This window comes from Argiope bruennichi, chromosome X2, assembly GCF_947563725.1.
Source record: "Argiope bruennichi chromosome X2, qqArgBrue1.1, whole genome shotgun sequence".
Lineage (NCBI taxonomy): Eukaryota > Metazoa > Arthropoda > Arachnida > Araneae > Araneidae > Argiope > Argiope bruennichi.
The window spans coordinates 32,987,352-33,010,029 of record NC_079163.1 but is presented as its reverse complement, the minus strand read 5'-3'; the positions used below and the strand labels follow the sequence as shown (position 1 = coordinate 33,010,029).

The window sequence follows — 22,678 nt, the reverse complement described above, 5'->3', positions numbered from 1 at the left end:
TAGAAGTGTTTTTAAATTTTCATAAATCATCTTCCCAAGCAATCCACTAAAGAGCCGCTGATTTATTCAACAAAGTTTAATATATTTAACTGTAATTTTGAAATAATTTAATTTGACAAAGTGCATTGATAATATGGTAATTGGAATGATGGAAGTAAAATACTTTTTATGAATCGGCAAAAAATGAATGAAAATATCCCTTCTTTACTGCGGCTTTTTTTAAAAGAGGCATCCATTTTCACCCTGTGAGGGGAAGGGTTGCCGATTTTTATTCAGGAATCATTCGCTTGTTAGAAAGTTTCCTAGATTTGGCTTTATTTGGCGCTATAACTTTTTTTGAAACTCATCCTTTCCGCTTTTAATTGAATGACTTGCACCCTTTGAAATACCTATTTTGTTGTTATGAGATTTGTACATTTTGTAATATGCAAGATTTTTTTTTCTTTTAAAGTAAATTTTCAAATATAAAAATAATTTTCTTAGAATTTTAAGCACAGAATTTCAGATTCCAAAAGATAATAATTTCAACATTTCCCCTACATAATAATTTAGTAGAAATCATATTTAAATGAAAGAGCTTATATTTACAATTTTTATTGGCTTTATTCATGTTTTTTTTTTTCCTCCACAAATTACTTAATATAACTTATTTCGAAGTTATTTACGATACCAATTGTTTAAATATATGAAAAGTATTAAAAAAATTGATAATTCATCTCAAGCTTATTATTTTTGTGTTCAAACAATTTTAACATTTTTTTTTTATAATCAACTCTTAATTTGTCAAATGTTTTTATGTTCTTTATGAAACTAAAAATAATTAATTAGTATTAAATAATAAGAAATTTATCATAGCAAAAGTGCTGCATTGTGTAAATTAACATTTAAAGGAAAGAGACAGTTATACCTTATTACTAAAATGCTTTCTAGGAATGAATGCATAAAAAGAACATTTCAGTGTGTCGAATGTCAAATCAGAACTTTCTGTAACTACGCGGTTAAACATCTCCAAAAAATCAGTGTTTTAGTTCTGAAAAAATTTCCCAAATTTTTCCCCCAAAATATTTGCCACCGATCTCTACCTGTTTCCATGAAAATAAATTTTCTATTTTCTCAATGAATTTCACTGACGCATATAAATCTATCCTTTTATTCCTAAATGCTATTTTTTAACTTTTTCTCACACTCAATCACCATCATCAAAATTTTATTCATTTAAATACGTCACCAAATTCTCAATTTCCATTTACATGAGATTATAAGAAATGAACTAGAAATTTGCAAAATTTGTCTGTTATGAGCGACATGAAATTGCCGAATGGAGTATTTCAGTATTGAAATTGTTATTTCTATGCGTAACCAGTCATCTGGAATGCGCACACAACTGATAACATTGGCGAAAACTTCCCCTACTCTATTATGGACAATCCCCCGCTAGGTCAGGACCTCCGAGGAAGAATGCCCTTTGTCACTCTGCTCTTTCTCGGTACAGCAAATGTGCAGCAACCGTAGTAAAGTAAAAAAAAAGGGGGGGGGAAGGGAAAGGAATGGGAGAAATGGTTTTGCTTTCACTCTTCACTGAGACTCGTTTACAAAGTTTACGGTAACTGCCTTGTAGAAATGATAGTATTGACGGACAGATAGTCAGCAGGTGTTTTTATTTCCGAAACCAGGACCCACAGATGTGACGCTCCTTGAGGGTGCGTCTCCAATCTCCTGGGAAGTGATAAAAATCATCCCCCTCAAGTAAGTCTTGACACATGAAGGGGGGGGGGGGACTAAAGAGAAACAAATTCTTGCCGGTAGAGTGCGTTGGGTGAGAGAAAGTAAAATGATCAGGCCTTTATTATTTTTTTTCTCCTTTTTTTTTTTAAATCTGAGTGGAACGAATCGCGTTGTCGGTCAGAAGTGGTTTTTTCCCCTTTCAAAACGGATTTTCAGATATTATTAATATCGAAATGGAAACTGTAAGTTATTTTCAAATAAATCCATTTACTCTGCATTTATGTATTTTGTACTGTACAATGTTCTCAGTAAATAGCACTGTTTCCATAATCATATAATTTTAGAGTCGCTTCTATACTCAATGTGAAAGTAAAGAGAATTATATTGTAAATATTGCGGGGTTTTTTTCTCAATTATTTTTTATTTATTTTGAAAATTTAGAAAATAATTTTGTAGAAAAGAGTTTTCAAATACTCTAATATATTTTTTTTAAATCTTTTTTGATAAGAACTATACATATTCATTCTTACTTAAATCTGCTCGTAAACCTTTTATGATATATCGCGAAAAAATTTAATGGCCAGGGAAGAATTTTCAAATTGCTAATAAATCTGAAATTAAAAGTGAAAAAAAAAACGAGTTTAAAAAAAAATAAACAGTACTATAAGCTTGAAACAAATATTTTATGATGTTCTTAACAAAAAAAAAAAAAAAAAAAAAAAAAGATTGAGAAATTTGAAGTCAATAATCTTAAAGATTTTCGCTGGTCTCATTCCTCATTTTTAAGATGAATTGAAATCTCTAAGACTGACATAAGATCTGTGTTATACAGGAAATAAATGCGGTGTGTGAATATGCTTAAAAGGAGAGTAGATGATTGAAAATATTGTATAGCATAGGAAGTCGTTAAAATTAGACATTAGCCCATTAGAAAATGAATAGACTTGAGCTTTCAAAAATGAATGAAACCTCAGGGACCAAGAATGTGGAGAAGAAGAGGGGACAATCATGCACGATTTTAGCTGATGCTCCCCTTCTTGTTAATGCCTATCTTGAAGACTAAGGAAATCAAAACAGAAAGCCACCACCCACGATGTTCTGAAAAATTCTTTGATTGCTGATATATTTTTGCTTCAGTGGAGTTGTAATGGCGGAAGTGAGTGATCACAAGAAAGGGTATTTTTCAGGCGGTGTTCTTTTACTTTTTTTACTCCAAATTGCAGGCATCCACTTTTTCAGTTATAAAAATAAATATCCTAACCAATTGTTTTATTGTTATATGCAATTTTTATTATTTTATTTTTTCAAAATTTATCTTTTATTACTGGATTTATACAATATTATTTGATTTCTTATCAACTGGCAATGAATCCAATATCCATCTTATGAAGAACCCATTCTGAAATTCAAAATATTTCAGCTTTTAAAAGCATCCACAAAAGAAACGTGTATTTTTATTTAAAAATAATTATGTGCTCATTGAAAATAAATAGCTGTTCACCTCTATTTGATCGAATGTCATACATTATGTTGACATATCATTTCAAAATTATCTTAATTTCAAATTCTGCAATGTTTTTAAGTCAAAGTTGTTAAAAAGCATGTGACAGAGGAATTAAAAATAATATTTTAGAATAAAATGTATACTAATTATTTTTTGTTATTTCTCGAATTTAAATTCTGATTTTCAGGAATACGTTTAGATTTTATTCATTTAATGAAAATCCTACTTAGATTAATTCTCATGAAGGCTGCTTTATTGATTATATAAAGCCTTATTTTCCTTGGTTTTTTTTATTTTAATTAATAAAATTTGAATTCATTAGGATTGAATAGAAATATTATTCAATAGAATAGAAATTTTAAATAATACAATTTCATTATTTTTTTTCATAATCTGTTTTATAGAAGATGTTAATGTATTATCCATTTGATATATATAATATATATTCCTCCAATTTATTAGCTTTGATTAATTTTTCTAATCTGAGTCAAATTTACTCTTCATGTTGAATATAAATTTTCTAATGACAAAGGTGATGATAAAATATTCTTTCAATAAAATATAGAAGTGATCTTTTAAGAAATTCTTTTAATGGTTAAGCATTTCTTAGATATTGAAATTCAACCCAAAATATTAATTTTCTAATGATTTAGAAACAAAAAACAATGAAACTAATTTAAAATTGATATCTTTAGGTGAAAAAATTGTTCAAAGCTAGAAAAAGAAACTTTATGTTGACGTTTCAAAATTGAATTTGCTTAAAACATAAAATTGTCCAAATTATTTTATCAAATAAATCTTAAAAGCGATAAATTTCACATTTTAATTTGTTATATGAAGATTAATGTGCTGACCGATATATAAGTCTACGTTTAATAATAATATTAATCATCGAAGTATATTCTTGATGTAATGCTTATATCAGCCAAGACTCATAGAGTATCTTTCGAAATGTTGTGATAAAAGAGCTGTATTTTATCTCGCGCGCATAGTTCTCAGAGTCACTGAATATTTTATCGTAAAAATTTAGTGAATCTTCGACAGGACACACTTTTTAACCTAGATAATTCAATTTTATAAGGATCATTTTTTTTTTCATGACTACGATTTTTTTAGTAGTATGAAAAAATTTCTAGAAATAGAGTCAACGTTACATATATTTAAATTACATTTTTTTTTTTCATTTGTGATCCTGAATATTTTAGGTGTTTTTTAAAAAATATTATAACTTAATTCATTCTTTTCTATGAAAAGTTTACCTAGATTAATTTTCATAAAAGCTATTTTTTCTATTGGAAATCAGTTTTATAAGGAAATTTTCTTTCAATGTATCAGCTTTGATTAAATTTTCTGATATATATATATATATATATATATATATATATATATATATCTTAGATGTGAATAAGTTTTCCTTAGATAGTGAAAGTAAACTCTAATTCTTAATTTTCTATCGATTTCAATTTGAACACAACGCGAAATTAATTTAAAGTTCACCGCTGCAAGTGAAAAAAAAATTAGTCACAGAAATAGATTTGATTTTAGCGATTTCTCAAGATTTAGTTATTTTATGAGGATTTATTCTTCTTTTAATTAGTTAGCTTTGACAAATTTTTCTTGCATGTTTTAAATTCTCACTATTGTATTAACATAATCTTTCAGTAACAAAGCTGATGCCAGCGTATATCGTCAATAAAATATAAAAGCAATTATATTATAACTTCTTGAGTATGAATAACTGTTTTCTTGCATTATGAAATATGTTGAAATTAAAATAAGAATTTCATCCTTATATTAATTACAAGCATAACAAAACTATGCACTATTTTTAAAGTTCAAGGCATTTGATGAAAAACTCTTTCGATTTAGACAAATAGACTTCATTCTTTCGTTACAAAATTGCGTTATTATCTTAATCTTTAAAAACATTAAACATTAATAGGACAAATGCTAAAAGTTAAATATATTTCTCCTTGAGTTTTAATTCCTTAAAATAGATCAATGCGCTAACAGATATATAAATTTACCTTCAGTAAGAGCAACCATCAAACCATTTATTTTATATTCAATGTATATTTTGTCCACGCACCTGCAATGGAAGCAAATTTCTAACGATTTTTGTAAGATTAACAATAAAAGGATTGTATTTTAGTCCGTGTCCGCGTTTACTGTAGTACTTCTTTGCCGATTATTTTATCTTCAAAAAGCTAATCTTTATTCCACAGAAGTCAAAATATCTTATAGAACACTGGTCTTGGCGATTACGAATTCGCTGCTTATACTATTAGATTACAACAATTTAGAATTAGGTTGGCAAGACTTAATTTGTAAATTACTACTACTCGCGCTAAAATATATCAAAATAAGCGAATTAGAAATTTAATTTATTTTATGTTTAATTTCATTTAGTTTTAGTTTATTAGTTTCCACATTTAGTTCTATTAGTTTCTAGATATTTGTTTTGACATAAAAAAATGATTATTTCTGATATCTTTTTCTGTAACATTTTTTTTTTTAAATTTTTGATATCTAATTCAGGAAATGAAAGTCTATTTCTCTGAGATTTTTCTTCTTATTTTTCATAGGAATCTGTTTTTCCTAGTAATCTGTAATATCTCAGTTTTCCTATTCTGTAATATTTCGTTCTAGAAAAGTAAGATCAATCTGAAAATAGATTCTTCCTGTTTAAAAGAAAAATCGGAGGAGAATGAATTTGTTATTAATTTTCTATGCTTACTTTTTTTCTGAAAAATCGATCATTTTGATGTATAACAAAGTTCATATATGTATATTCTCATTAATGCACTTTTAAAACTTTCAGTCGCTTTAACAAAATTTCATCAATTTCCGCTAATATTAACGATCATTCGCTTAAATATTATCTCACAAACCAAAAATTAGAGATTTTTTTATGTCTTTGATTATTTAATTTCGTTTTAAAGTTGAAACTTTTAACGATGTTTTAAAAATGTAATCCATTAATTGAATCTTATCTGTTCTCAAATTTTAATTCTTTATGCATATATTAGATCCATGAATTTACTATCATTCATGCTTCCCCTAAAAGAATATTTTATATATGATGAGGATATTATTTCTTTTCAAATACTGAAGAATCATAGGTTATATTCATAAGTCGAAGAACTTTTCAATATTCATACATACTTTTTCAAAATATCTGTATCTTTTGGTTTCGAACATTAAAAGCTCTCATCATTGAATGTTAGAAACTCACTATTACAACCCCTCAACCTTGAAGTCTAAGACAGACAGCTTAAAATTTGCTTTAAATAGGATAGAAAAGATAAAAAAAAAAATAATGTATGTTACAACTCTTGCCGGGGATTACTTGTTTACTTTAGTGTGGCACCGGTTATTTTCATCAAAATGGAATATTTGATCATATATTACTAGTCATTATGATAATCTTTATCATGCATTTTTTTCACATGAATAATCCGTTGAAATCCCGACATCTTTATAACGTATACATGGCAACTTAACGAAAGAGGAAGAAGCCCCTAGAGCATTCAATCTGTGAAAAAATCCAAATCACTTATGTGTGGTGATTTCTTTCAAAAAAGTTTTGTTCGAATGTCGAAATGCTCCTCATATTCCTTGGGAAATGGGAATCGCCGATATATCTATGATTTTTTTCAACCTTATTGGCGAAATTTCTATCCCTTCAAATGAAAGATCTTATGAAAGATGTCTTTTGATATGTAAACAATACAAAAACAGACAAATTGAGTCATGAACTAGGAAACAAACATAGTCTTTAAGGAAACTTTGCCATTCTATTTATTTAATTAAATTTTTGGTAACAGACCTTATTCAAAAAAATGTGCAGATGTTAAACATAAATGATTCATTTCTTTTTAATAATATTATTTCGAATATGTTAGCAAATACATCCGAGATGTGAATTGTCTAGGATTCATATATATATATATATATATATATATATATATATATATATATATATATATATATATATATATCACTAAACATAGTCGTATTTATAAGAAACAACTTTTATTTGATGAACACTGAATTCTAGACAATTCACATCTCTGATGTATTTGCTAACATATTCGAAATAATATTATTAAAAAGAAATGAATCATTTATGTTTAACATCTGCACATTTTTCCGAATAAGGTCTGTTACCAAAAAATTAATTCAATAAATAAAATGGAAAAGTTTCCTTAAAGACTATGTTTGTTTCCAAGTTCATGACTCAATTTGTCTGTTTTTGTATTGAGGACAAATCAAAAGACATCTTTGTTAAGATCTTTCATTTTAAGGGATAAAAATTTCGCCAATAAGGTTGACAAAATCATAGATATATTGGGGAATCCCATTTCCCAAGGAATATGAGGAGCATTTCGACATTCCAATAAAACGTTTTTGAAAGAAATCACCAAACATAAGTGATTTGGGTTTTTTTTTTCACAGATTGAATGTTCTAGGGGCTTGTTCCTCTTTCTTTAAAGTGGCATGTATACGTTAGAAAGATTTCGGGATTTCAACGCATTATTCATGTGAAAAAAATGCATGATAAAAATTATCATGATGACTAGTAATATATGATCGAATATTCCATTTTGATGAAAATAATCGGTGCCACACTAAAGTTAACAAGCAATCACCGGCAAGAGTTGTACATACATTATTTTTTTTATCTTTTCTATCCTATTTAAAGCAAATTTTAAGCTGTCTGTCTAAGACTTCATGGCTGAGGAATTGTAATCGTGAGTTTCTAACATTCAGTGATGAGAACTTTTAATGTTCGAAACCAAAAGATACAGATATTTTGAAAAGTATTTATGAATATTGAGAAGTTATTTGACTTGTGAATATAACCTATGAATTCTTCAGCATATGAAAATAATTAATAACCTCATCATATATAAAATATTCTTTTATGTGAAGCATGAATGATAGTAAATTCATAGATCTAATATATGCATATAGAATTAAAACTTGAGAACAGATAAGATTCAATTAATTCATTACATTTTTAAAATATCTTCAAAAGTTTCAACTTTAAAACGAAATTAACTAATCAAAGACATAAAAAAAATCTCTAATTTTTGTTTTGTGAGGTTATATTTAGGCGAATGATCGTTAATATTAGCGGAAATTGATGAAATTTTGTTAAAGCGATTGAAAGTTTTAGATGTGTATGAATGAGAATATACAGAGGTGAATTTCGTTATACATCAAAATGATCGATTTTTCGGAAAAGAAGTAAACATCGAAAATTAATAACAAATTCTTTCTCCTCGGATTTTTCTCTTAAACCGGAAGAATCTCTTTTCGGATTGATCTTACTTTTCTAGAACGAAATATTACAGAATAGGAAAACTGGGATATTACAGATTTCTGGGAAAAATAGAATCCTGTTAAAAGTAAGAAGAAAAACTCTCCGAGCAATAAACTTTCATTTCTTGGATTAGATATCAAAAATTTAAAAAATAGAAAATGTTACAGAAAAAAAAATCGGAAATAATCATTTTTTTTATGTCGAATCAAATATCTAGAAACTAATAAAACTAAATGTGAAAACTAATAAACTAAAACTAAATGAAATTAAACATAAAATAAATTAAATTTCTAATTAGCTTATTTTGATATATGTCAGCACGAGTAATATATTATAAATTTTGTCTTGCCAACCTAATTCTAATTTATTATAAACTAATACTATAGGCAGGGATTTCGTAATCGCCAAGACCAGTGTTCGATAAGACATTTTAACTTCTTTGGCATAAAGATTAGCTTTTTGAAGATAAAATAATCGGCAAGGAAGTACTCCAGTAAACGCAGACACGGAGTAATATGCAATCCTTTTATTGTTAATCATACAAAAATCGTTAGTAATTTGCTTCCAGTGAAAGTTCGGGACAAAATATGCATTGAATATAAAATAAATGATTTGGTGGTTGCTATTCCTGTAGGTAATTTACATATCTGTTAGCGCATTGATCTATTTTAAGGAATTAATTCTTGAGGAGTAATATATTTAACTTTTAACATTTGTCCTATTAAAGTTTAAAATTTTTAAAGATTAAGATAATAACGCAATTTTGTAACGAAAGAATGAAGTCTATTTCTCTAAGTCGAAAGAATTTTTCATCAAATGCCTTGATTTTTAAAAATAGTGCATAGTTTTGTTATGCTTTTAATTAATAGAAGGCTGAAATTCTTATTTTAATTTCAACAGATTTCATAATGCAAGAAAACACTTATTCATACTCAAGAAGTTATAATATAATTGTATTTATATTTTGTTAACGATATACGCTGTCATCAGCTTTGTTACTGAAAGATTATGTTAATACAATAGTGAGAATTTAAATCATGCAAGAAAAGTTAGTCAAAGATAATAAATTAGAAGAAACATAAATCCTCATAAAATAACTAAATCTTCAGAAATCGCTAAAATGAAATCTTTTTCTCTAACTAATTTTTTTCTTTTTCTTTTCTCTTGTAGCGGTGAACTTAAAATTAATTTCGCATTGTGTTGATATTGAAATAGACAGAAAATTAAGAATTTGAGTTTACTTTCATTATCAAAGGAAAACTTATTCACATCTGAAACACACACACACACACACACACACACACACACACATATATATATATATATATATATATATATATATATATATATATATATATATATATATATATATATATATATATGCAAAGAGTTAATTTGAATCAGGTCAGAAAATTTAATAAAAGCTGATACATTGAAAGAAAATTGATTTCAAATAGAAAAAAATAGCTTTTATGACAATTAATCTGTGTAAACTTTTTATAAAAGTAGAAAAGAATGAATTAAGTTATAATAATTTTTGAAAAACACATGAAAAATATTTACGATCACAAAGGAAAAAAAAATGGAATTTAAATATATGAAATGTTAACTCTTTTTCTAGAAATTTTTTCATATTGCTGAAAAAATTCGAAGTCAGGAAAAAAAAGAGTACTTATAAAATTGAATTATCTAGGTTAAAAAGTGTGTCCTGTCGAAGATTCACTAAATTTTTACGATAAAATATTCAGCGACTCTGAGAACTATGTTCGCGAGATAACAGCTATTTTATCATAACCTTTCGAAAGATAGTCTCTATGAGTGTTGGCTGATATAAGCATTATTACATCAAGAATATACTTCGATGATTGATATTATTATTGAACGTAGACTTCAATAACATTAATCTTCATTAATCTTCATTTAAGAAATTAAAATGTGAGAGGTATCGCTTTTAAGATTTATATGATTAAATAATTTGGACAATTTTAAGCTTTAAAAAAATTTAATTTTGTAACGTCATCATACAGTTTATTTTTCCAGCTTTGAACAATTTTTTCATCTAAAGGTATCAATTTTAAATTACTTTCATTCTTTTTTGTTTGTAAATTATTAGAAAATTAATATTTTGGGTTCAATTTCAATATCTAAGAAATGCTTAACTATTAATAGAATTTCTTAAAAGATCACTTCTATATTTTATTGAAGGAATATTTCATCATCACCTTTGTCATTGGAAAATTTGTATTCAACATGAAGAGTAAATTTGACTCAGATTAGAAAAATTAATCAAAGCTAATAAATTGGAGGAATATATATATATTATTCATATCAAATGGATAAAATATTAACATTTTCTATAAAACACATTATGAAACAAAAAATAATGAAATTGTATTATTTAAAATTTCTATTCTATTGAATAATATTTCTATTCAATCCTATTGAATTCAAATTTTATCAAAGTATTAAAATAAATAAAAAACCCAGGAAAATAATGCCTTATATAATCAATAAAGCAGCTTTCATGAGAATTATTCTAAGTAGAATTTTCATTAAATGAATAAAATTTAAACGTGTTCCTGAAAAGCAGAATTGAAATTTGAGAAGTAGCAAAAAATAATAAGTAGTCATTTTATTCTGAAAAATATCTAAGTTCCAAAAATTAGAAAAACACTGAAAAAAATCTTGAAAGTCCGAAAAGAAAGATAAATCTTATCTGTCTTCGAAAGCGTTGTTTAGGGGAGGGATGAGTTGCGGGGAAGATGTTTCGCTATCATCCATTTCAGCTGGGGGTCAAAGGTCACTTTGGCCCAGAACTCTCCTTTTGTCCCTACTTATATATTATAATTTTATGATGTAAATTTACTGAACAGAAACAAGATTTTACATAGTGAACAAAGACCTCAAAATGTATTTTCAATACATTTTTAGATTGTTCAGTAAGGAACTGCACTAAATAAACGGAAGCTTGATGAACAAACTAATGTTCTGTTTTGAGCTGAAAGATTTATGAAAAAAAATAGGCATTAAAATATGAATCAATGATTTTAAATAAAGGGAATAATGTTTGCAAGTCCTACATTATCTACTGATTTTTGCCCAATGAAATTCTCATACGCCTGCATGATGTAAAAATAATTTGATGTAGAAACAATTATTTTTTTCCTATAAATTAAAAAAAAACAATTACTTATCGTTTTTTCAGATTGATGTTGAAAAAAAATATCGAATCATTCTACATGCAAATTGCATAGAAAAACAACTTTCGCAATTAAAAATCTTTACTTTCAAAATCAAATTCCTTCGTTTGAAACATATTCTTCCTATCTTCACTAGATTGTTATAACCTTGGCAATTACTACGAAGTGAATGGAGATTTTACACGGCAGTGGTGCAACAATTTATAAAAAAATCTAGTACATTATCTTCCAAAGAAACATCCCTCCCTTCTACATCCATTTTTTGTGGCGGCCCCTGCGCCTATTGGTACTAATTCTTAACTGTCAGAATATCTACACTAAAAGTAGTGGGCTCAAATATGCCTTCAAGGATACCATTGCTTTCAAAATCCGATATTTCAAAGAAAAATGGCATTCTTTTAAAATTTATTTTTAAGTTTTTATAGCTATCAATACAAAGGATATTTATGCCAAAGAATTCTTAACAATTACAGAACTAAGTGATAGTGAAAAAGCCTTTCTAAAAGCAAGATGGAATTGGCATTTGAAGTCATATGATATAAATAATAACATGCATTAATTTTTTTTCACTGTCATGCCATCATTTAAACTATCGAGTTATCTCTAAGGTGTCTTTAGTTAAGATAGTAATAGATTCGATTAGATCTTTCTCTCTTTGATAGATTCGATTAGATCTTTCTCTCTTCGATAGATTCGATTAGATCTTTATCGTCTCCTTCTTCAATAAATGCTGAAATAACTGAGGAAATGAGCATGCTGTTATCAACCCTTGACTTTTTACGGTGTCTGAATTTGCTTATTTTAATCAATCTCTGAAGTGTCTAGCCACTAATAGGATTATATTAACCTGCATCGCCTAGTGATACACAAATAAACGTAAAACGAGTCTTCAAAACCTCCCATAATTTTTGAAAGTACAATTAATGAAATTTTTAAATTCAACATTTACATATAATGAAAGGTTCTTGATTCGGAGCTATGCTATTAAATCGATAAATGGGCTGTAGTTCAAGGTCACCGATCAACCATTTAGTATACCGCTTTTCTTTTCTTTTTGGAGCAAAAATTTATTAAATTGTAATATCAAATATGTTAAATGCAAAAATATGGTCAATACTCAGGACTAGATAGTCATCTATATTCTAATGATACATGTATATCGATTCGAAAATATTCAAGCACAGAAAATCAATGAGAAAATTCTAATCTATGAATTAATGAAATTGCCTTCTTAATCACAGATAAGTAAGTTGCTGCAAGTATATGCCTAGTATCACGAGACAAAGGATGAGAAAAATGGATGTAAAACATATACGGACCAGTCCCTGTTTCATTATCGTCTTCTATTTCCTTAAAATGCCATTTTCGACCACAAATTTCCGTAATAAGATATACTTATTTCTCATCGTTGTGCATATCTCTAGCTTCGTACAAGAAACTTGACAGTCTCTATGAATATACAATCACTTTTTCCCAGAATTTACAAGCTTTTCTTCAATTTCTACAAAAATTATAAAATAAATTAATTCTAAAATTATTATGATATACAACTTGAAAAGACTTCGTGTTCAGTGGAGTACCGAAAGCCTAACAATCAGCAAAGAGAAACGTTAAAAAAACGGAATAATTCATGATAACACTAATTACTGATTTCTTACCATTCATAACAGAGAACTGCAATACATTAGATTTTTATACTTAAATATTACGTTTAATTCATCAATGTCAATTTAAACGCATTTAAAATATTTTCAGCATTTAAATAGTCTGAATATCTAATTATGTATTTAAATGAGATACTGTAAAGGTTTCTTTCTTACTGCATGGCTTTTACTGCATGAAAATTTAACATAAAGGGTTGAATGCATATAATAATTGGAATAGATTTAAATCGCGATATTTTAAGCTTCTTCCTTGGAGGCAAAGAGAGTGGGATGTTGAAAACGAGAACAAGCTTCATGGAATTAAAATAAACTAGCGTGTCGAGATTTTAAAGTTTTATTATGTTGGGTACCATCACATGTTGGGATCGTGGGCAACGAGAGAGCCGACAGAGCTGCCAAATTGGCGACTGCCACAAAAAATACTACTATACCTTTGACAGACTTGAAAAAGCACATAAAAATATTTCTTTTAAACAAATGGCAAAGAGAGTGGGATGTTGAAAACGAGAACAAGCTTCATGGAATTAAACCTACCATCGAACTTTGGCCTTCTCAAATGAACAGAAAAGCGGATACGGTTCTCACTAGATTACGAGTGGGTCACACTCGATATACTCATCGTCATCTGCTGTTAGGAGAACAAGCTCCGATGTGTTCTCGGTGTAACTGTATTATGTCCATCCAACATATACTTTCTGAATGCCCAAATTTTTACACACAGCGTTTACACTTTTTAAAATCTAATAACATATTTTTATCTACTTTACTTGGAAAAAATCCACATGATAACCTTTTACTCTTTTTAAAATCAATTGGTTTTTATTCACATATTTAGTCTACTGTCCTTTCTGTTTTGAAACAATTAATTAGTTTCTGTTACTATTAATTTTTATTTCACGCTGTCTCCTATACCAAAGAATTTCAAATTTTAACTTGAAATAATTTTACGTAGTCTGGCGCAGCATGGCCAAATCTATGGCCCTTGTGCCAAAAAACCAAACCAAACCAAACCAAATCTTCCTTGGAGGAAAATATGTGTATGCTTGAGACAAATTAATGCCGAAATGTCCTTGAATCAGCCTTACATAAGAAAAGTGGTGTAATAATTATACAAAGTAATTAAATTCACAATGAGCTTTCTAAATACAAGATATCGACACATGAATAAAAAGAAATTTTAACAGCATATAGTTTTTATTACAAATACAGTTATTTATAAAACAAGTATTTTTTCATACAAGACCAATTAACATACTTTGTAATTTATCAATAAATGAGGTCTTTGAATTAATTTTTTTCCATTTTAAGATGATAAGTGAATGAAGTAAAATATTTCTAGTTATTTTTTTCAATGATTATAATTTATTGAACTTCAGAAAGGATAGCAAAAGACGATTTGAAGGATTACAAAACACGCATGTAATGTATTTAAGGCATGAAAATTATTTTGCTATCATTTTACTATACCTTTTATTTCATCGTTTGATATCCTTAATTCGTTAATAAATAGTGCTATTATCAAAATTTGTATAATAGTTTCAAGGGAAAAAAATTTCCTTTCATTAACATTTTTTAAATCATTTTTTTTATGAAAAATAGAATATGAAAAATAAACAGAATTTCAGAAATTCAAATATTAAAATTTAAATTCTCAGATATCAACATATTCCATCGTGAAGTTAAATAACTTACTTAAACATAAAGTAATTAATATAATATAAGAATTTAGCCCATTTTAATGAAGCTTAAATTAACGCTCAGTTTAAAGCTTCTTTAAGTCCTTCAGGAAAGGCTTTGTCTTGTTGAAATTTGCCTGTGGTGAGAATCACATTCGATTCCTCATCTCGCTCTTTAAATTTCTGTATTACACTAACGAGAAAAAAATAAGTCTTCTATGGCTCATAGTATATTCAAATAAATCATGGCTTTTTTTAATCATTTTCTACACTTACTGATGAAGATTTAACAGTAATTTCAGGTCTTATTTGATTGAATTCAAAGCAAATAAATCGGCAGCATTTATTTGTATAAATATTTAAATTATTTATTATAGAGTTTTTATTTGTACATTTCTTTAATTATTTAATCAAAATATAATTTGTACATTAAGGTAGAATTTCGTATTTAAAATAAATAAAAAAGCATTGAATATTTTCAAATTATGAGGAGTATTTTTCTTTCAGCTCTCTCATACACTTCCACAACATGGTGCGGTTTGTATTTAGCTTCGTCGTAAAGTGTAATTTGATATCCCACCACTTACCGCTGACCTATTAAATCAGAAACTCGATACAAATCCATAATTTCACTTTAAAGCAGAAGCCCCAGTTTCCTTCCCTTAACTCAATCTACAGTGATTTTATATTTACGAATAGATAGACTGTTAAACATTCAAACATTCCACAATTTATTCCAAGTATTGATAGAATATTGCAATTTTTATGTTAAGAAACTCAATGTGTTTCATTGATCTAGATTTCAATTATCGTTTTTTCGAACAAATAGCTAAACAGACAGATAGAAAAATGGATAAGCATAATTCCAAAAATGCGTTTTTTGAAATCTTAATTTAAAGAATAAAAAATCTAAAGCTTGAGTTTTTTGCAAGATTATATAGTTTTTATTTGCTTCCTATAAACGAAAGTAAAAATGTTTTGAAATTCTATGATCAGCGATTCTTAATTCTTCGATCAAAAAAATCTCTATTAACAATGTCTGGAATACAAACAGAATTTTCTAATTTCCAAACGTAGTAGATATTAAAAATTAAGACCAGAAATCTATCTTTTTATTAATAATTCATTGAAACTAAAAACATCTGCTACATTCCTTAGCATTTGCTTACATCAAAAGTTATAACAAAGCGCTTTCATTCCTTATGAGTGATAACAGAAAGCTCTTCGATAAAAGAATTCTTTTATCACTTTCTTCTCAAAATACTCTATTTTTTCCCGTTTCCGACCGAAACAAGCAAAATATTTAAATTTTCACTGAAATTTTTTTGGTATTTTTTATAGCGAAGCTACGTTGAATACTTCGAATTAACAATAATTTACAGCCAAAAATTTATTTTCTTTTACTTTTTAAATTCATACACTAAATTGTAATCGATTGCACACAGATCTCACCTTCAAATTTAATTAATTAAAACTGTGAAATTGGTGATAAATTCTGATAGAGTAACGAAATACAATCAAGCTTGTCATTCTCTAGCTCTTTCTGGTCTGGAGAAGAAGAATTCATATTTACTTCTCTCGCCCTTAACTTTTAGCCCACCCAATAGGCTATAGACTCACAGCGTGCGGAAACGTCTAATAGACATACTAGGTAGACAGATTGATACAATAATAAATAATGTAATTGTATTTTCTCTCTATTAAGTTTCTATTTTAAATTTGGCAGTGTGTCCCTTTTTGATTAGTAACAGTATGCATTTTTATGTTTTAAAAATTCATTCCATTTAAATGAATTTAGGACGGAAGACCCCAATAGTCTAGACGTTTCCAAAGACCCCATGTACACATCAGTTCTAAAGTCATAATCATTGACGTAAAAGCGGAGTTTAAATTTTTTAGTTTTTACTTAGTTTTCCAATTTTGTATTTCGTGAAATTTGTTGGCTCCAAACCTTGCATTTCACACTTTTTTTTTTTTTTTTTTTTTTACAGAAAATGATGAAATTTGTTTGTACGACAAATGAAATCATAACAATAGAGCAGGACGGGACTTCTGAAATACTTGTAGAGCACCATATAAAAAAGGTGAGTAATTCTCTCATTATTGCTAAAAATAAAACAATCAACAAATTCATAAAAATCTCATTCTTAAAGAACATGACAAATTATTTTAAATATTTCTATTAAATATCAATAAAGGATTTCCTAAAGAATGACAATTCTTTTATTTTATAATTTTTTTCCCAGAACTATCTCGTATTTAACAACATAAACATACAATACAGATGGAATAGATATTTAAAAAAAGACAATTGCCTCAATCGACGCCTATGTCCAATAAATTCAAAAATAGCTAATATTTTAATAAGTTTTAAATTGTAGGCAGCAGACGCGTCTTTGTAGTGTTTGGGCTGGAAATTCCATTTCAAGTACTTCAAATGAATGACGACGATGACGCCGCCTGAGGTGCTATCCAAAACTTCACTCAAACTAGGGGCTTAAAACGAATTAACAAATCATTTGCTTTAAAAAAAAGAATATCTGGTTATAATTTCAAAAAATTTCATCTTACATTTTATTTGGTGTTTAAACTATTTTAAATTCGAAAACAAAGAATGTTAGATTCTTCTTTCTTTGGACTAGATTCTTCTTCTTGGACTAGATTTTCATTTTACCGATAAATTCATTTGGTTAAAAAATTTTTGACATGATTACTCTTGTTTGGTTGATTTTCATTTAATAATACCATTTCAAAAACTAAATTAAGAATTTATATGACTTTTATTACGCCTGTTCTGCTCTATGCAAGTGAAACTTGACTCTTAACTTGGACATCCAGCCTTCTCTGAACATGTTCAAGTGAAAGATCTTTAGAACTACCTTTAGCCCAGTACTAGAGAGAGGATGTTGGCAAACTAGATTCAATTTTGAATTATACAAACTCTGTAGGCAACCACAGATAACACTGGTTATCCGGAGCCCTAGGTAAAGATGGCTCGGCCATATCTGGAGAAGTCTTGAAAACCGCGCCCTCAAAATATCCACTTTTAAAACTCCTCTGGGATCTGGGCTAGAGGAAGACTTACAACTCTATGGCTAGATGATGTGGAAAGAGACCTGAGTGTTCTGAGGATAAGAAACTGGAGGAGAATTGCGGGGGATAGAAAGCGTTGGAAAGTGAGCGTGGTTGAGGCAGTCAAATCCTGCAAGGAGCTGTTGTGCTCGTGAAGAAGAAGAAGAATACCATTTAAAACCGAAAACATAAAACTAAGTTTTTGTTTTATTTGCTCAAAAGATAGAAAAAAGAAACAAAAAAGAAAAAAAGAATATCATTTTATTTTCCAAAATTTATTCCTTTCCTTTAAAATGATCTTCTCCGACTGCAATTTCCAACCTATTTCCAATCGTCAAAGTATACCGCATGTCGTTTTCGTGAAGCCCATCTGAATTTGTTGCGAATTTTCTTTTATCGAATCAATGAACTAGAAATGATGTTTTCTTGGTGCATGTCAGGCCATTTTTGATGAATTGCTTCACGTAAAACACCCAATAATAATGTTTATTGCCTGTTTAGCCAGTTCGTGGTAATTCATTATACACTACACCACGGTAGTCAAAGAAAACAATAAAAATTATCTTGAGTTTTCAGCAACTTTGACGGTATAGTTTCGAGTTTCCCCGAGTTTAATTCATTTGATGGTTGAACTGTTTTCATATCAAAACCGTGTATTCAGTTACATCACTTCTAATAATACCTTTCAGGAAAGAATCATCTCATTGAGAAAGTTTTTCTTGGGCCACTTGAGCACTTTGTCGTTTTTAGAGCAAATTCAGAGTTCTTGGAATAATTCGAGAATCGATACTCTTTAACTCTTAAGTGATTTTGTCAACTTCCTTTTTAGGAACCAAATGATACAGGAACTAAAAAATAATCAATGATACCTCTTATGGTTAAAAGGCGATCACCAAACGCCATTTCTCTGATGTTGTCGTATTGTAATCATTCATAGAGGTGGATGGTCCACCATATTCCTGATTATCAGCGACGGATTCTCTAACACCTTCAATATTTTTATACTGATCAATTACTGCTGTTTTTGGCAAATCATCAAACAATCATTTATAAAAAAAATTTTCAACAATTCAGAGCTTTTTTAGCCTAAATTTCTTTTCTATAACAAAGTTTGATGCCATTTATCTAACAAAGTTTAAGTCTTTCCTTAGTTACATTCATTATTTCGGAAAACAAACAGAGGGGAAATTCTTATCTCATTAAAAAATTATTTTCAGACGATAAAATTAAAAATAATTTTCTGACTGTATCCAAATTTTTTTTACAGAAATTGTAAAAATATTTGATAAAAATTTGAAGCAATGTTACTAACTTTTACAATAGATTTATTTTAAATGAGGCATTTCAGATATTTTCTGTTAACAATAGTATGAATGTTAAAAATGAAAAAGTGATAAAAGCAATGAGGAATTTTTTCATCATAAGCAAAAACATGATACATCTAGAATGTCATAAAGGTTTAACTCTTTCAATAGGAGACAATTTTATATTCCATTAAAAATCTGGAAATTGTTTTCTAGAAGCTGATAGTTTTATTATCTTTAAAAAATTGGGAGCATTCTTCCCTTTATTTTTTCTTATTTAAAAATATAAAGACTGAACTCCTATTGAATATACCTTTAAAAAATCGTTTGCTTAGCTAATACTTTTAATGTGTTTGAAACTACAGACAGATAACGAAACGGCTTTTCCCATCTCAAAATATCCACTGCAGAATGAAAGTAGGTATTGGCTTCAAAGCGCTTTAACGCACATTCGGCCGAAATTTTTAACGTGATTGGGTTCCAACCCATATTTCAAGCACATTATGCGAACGATTATAATTTAGACTCAGCATGTGAGTTAAATAAAGTTAGGCTCACGTCTCGTTTTTAAACAATATGAGAACAGATTTAAAATGAAAAATGTAATTGTGAAATGATGTTAGATGAAGAAGACGCTACTAGAGCTGTTGTCCAAATTTTTAACCACATTTAAAAGGACAAAGATTTAACACATCATTAATGTTAATATTTTCAATGAAAAGCATGTGACTAATTTTGATTTCAGAAAATTTGATCTTACATTCCATTTGGCCTATAAATAATTTGGAATATGTAAACAAAAATACCGTATTCTTTTCTATGCTGGCACAGATATATATTTTTTATCATTTAACTGAATAACTTTCATTTTATGATGCTATTAACAAGCATATTTTACAACATAATTCCTTTTTTTAATTTATCTTAAATTTTAATTATACATTCCTTTTAATTTGTTTCTAAATTTTTTTATTCTTCTGAAATATTTTGTACCATTTCGTTAAATTCGGTGATGTTTTGTAGAACTTTAATGCATAAACGAAATTCGACATTAATGGTAGGATGCAATTTTCCTTTCATGATTTTCCTTTAAAAGCTATGTAATCACGAATGTTTATTTGTTATTTTCTTTTCGCTTCAAAATGAAAGAATTTTTAGGTATAAAAATTTCTAATAATCTGCTTCTCCCAGTACATTCCTTCTTTCTTTCAGGTCCAACCTACGCTGTTAGTGAAACTCGAGAATTTAGACTTACAAATTCGTTTGGAATGCACAAAAGAGGAGTTTCTTGAGGAATTGTCAATGCACCTTGGGCGCCTTAAATGTTCCACTGACGAAATAAATTTTTTCCTTTTTAACGATTTTACCAATGCTATCCAAGTGGAAGATCTGTACGAGGATATATTCGCTGAAGCTCGCCGTGTAACTGAAAAGTAAGTGAGCACTGTCAGCTTTATTAACGACGCGATGTTTTGATTTTTGTTTCCAGTAATATAATAAATACATTTTTATAAGTAAAATATTTTCAAGTATTGTAAATTAATTTTTACTTAGAAATACGTCATATCGTGTGTATGTTGTAAATAATCACTTATTTTATATATAAAAGAATGAATTTACGAATAAGAATGAATTTACCACTTGAGATTCATACAATGTTATATTCCATAACGCAACAAGCAAGTTAATTTGCAGGCAAATGCGACACTATTCACTTCATTCCATTGAAAATGTTCAAGTAGTAATAAAAAGAGCAGATGTAAGGCTATTAATAAATACAGCTTAAATACTAGTCACAATTTGAGGTTTAAAAATCCTTCATTGGCAACCTTTCATTTTCATTCATAAGAGAAGCAACTGAAACAGACACAACTAAAATTCACAGAGAACCAACTGATCATCCCAGCTGGTTAATATCAATATAAAATGGAAGGCCTCTATAATTCTAAAAATGATTTAGGATATTATAAATATTCATATATGTTTATATTTTTAGATACTATGATTCAGCTCATTTCGATAAAAATTTTCTTTGCAGATCGTGAAACTTGAATCCCTACATTCAAACTATAAACATTTTTTTAAAAAGCAAAATATATGAAATTTATGTTTTATGGTAAGATTAAATGTGAAAGCTCTAAACCAAAGATTCGCGAACGTTCGCATTCACAAATTTATTGTAATTTCAGACAGTTTTCAGCACACAATTTTTGTCAAAATAATTTTTCAGTTGTATCAAATATACATATGATTCGAGAAGTAAATGAATCATCAACAAATAAAGAATATAAATGATCCTTTTAAAAGCTATAGCTTGGAACATTTTAATAAAGCATTTCTCATTTTGTTTGTTAAGCTACATTGGTTAATTTATTACAAGCTCTTGTTTGTTTAATACATAATATGCGATCTCAAGCAAGCGCTAATATATATCATAGCCGTATATCTGGATTTTAGCTGAAGGCTTGTATAGTGATGCAGATATGGCTTGCTATAGTCTAGCCATATTAGCTAGGTTTAGTCTAGCCATATTAAAATGCAGCTTTGAAGATAATTTTGGTAATTTTTAATTCTCGTCAAAAGATAAGCCACAGACCAATGATGGCAGCCCACTTCCCAAACATATAATTCAAAACAAAAGAGGTTGTTTAGGCCGTCACTTTAGATTGAATATGCAGAATAAACCCATACCTCAAATTAGAAAATCGTGATTTGTACAAGGACAAATTAAAGAGAAGAAGCAATGTGCATGTGCAATTCTTCAAATTCTAGAAATTTAATGGAGATTCAAATGATCTCGCATTGGTACAGTGTAGAAATATAAGGGCGGGTCAAATGAAACAAAAACAGGACTCACGGGAGAAATGGCAGAGCTTATTTTTATAAATAATGAACAAAATTACATAAGCATTTGTATTATATACTTACTAAGCGGTGGATATTTTGTTCGTAGAAGTTGTTTGGCACAGATTTAAAGCAATTTCGAGCAATATCCTTGACTTTGCTATCCCAGTAGAAAAGGCGACGTTTCAATGAATTTTTCAGCAATCAATCTGTACCAATACCTCACCAATTTGTTCAGTGTACGAAAAGCTATTCATTGTATCGATGCAAATCCTCTGCAGAAAATGCGGGAACGCTTCTGTTAATCCTATAAATGAGTCGATGACAGTGAATGTTTTCTGGTACGTCCCCATTCGTCGA

General features: G+C 28.3%; 1 protein-coding gene across 15 annotated transcripts in view; it reads left to right on the top strand.

The window, feature by feature from the left end:
* The window catches only part of LOC129960843 (uncharacterized), an 83,001-nt gene that overhangs the window by 8,639 nt on the left and 51,684 nt on the right, over positions 1–22,678 (top strand). For 13 of the 15 annotated variants that reach the window (XM_056074521.1, XM_056074530.1, XM_056074527.1 and 10 more), the window contains exons 1-3: positions 1,896–1,967; positions 17,090–17,182; positions 20,687–20,907. In XM_056074521.1, the coding sequence (XP_055930496.1) occupies positions 1,959–1,967; positions 17,090–17,182; positions 20,687–20,907 (323 nt within the window). In that variant the 5' untranslated portion in view covers positions 1,896–1,958. Of the gene's footprint in view, positions 1–1,895; positions 1,968–17,089; positions 17,183–20,686; positions 20,908–22,678 lie in introns of those variants that run through there. The other 2 variants (XM_056074522.1, XM_056074523.1) reach the window with 1 other exon arrangement.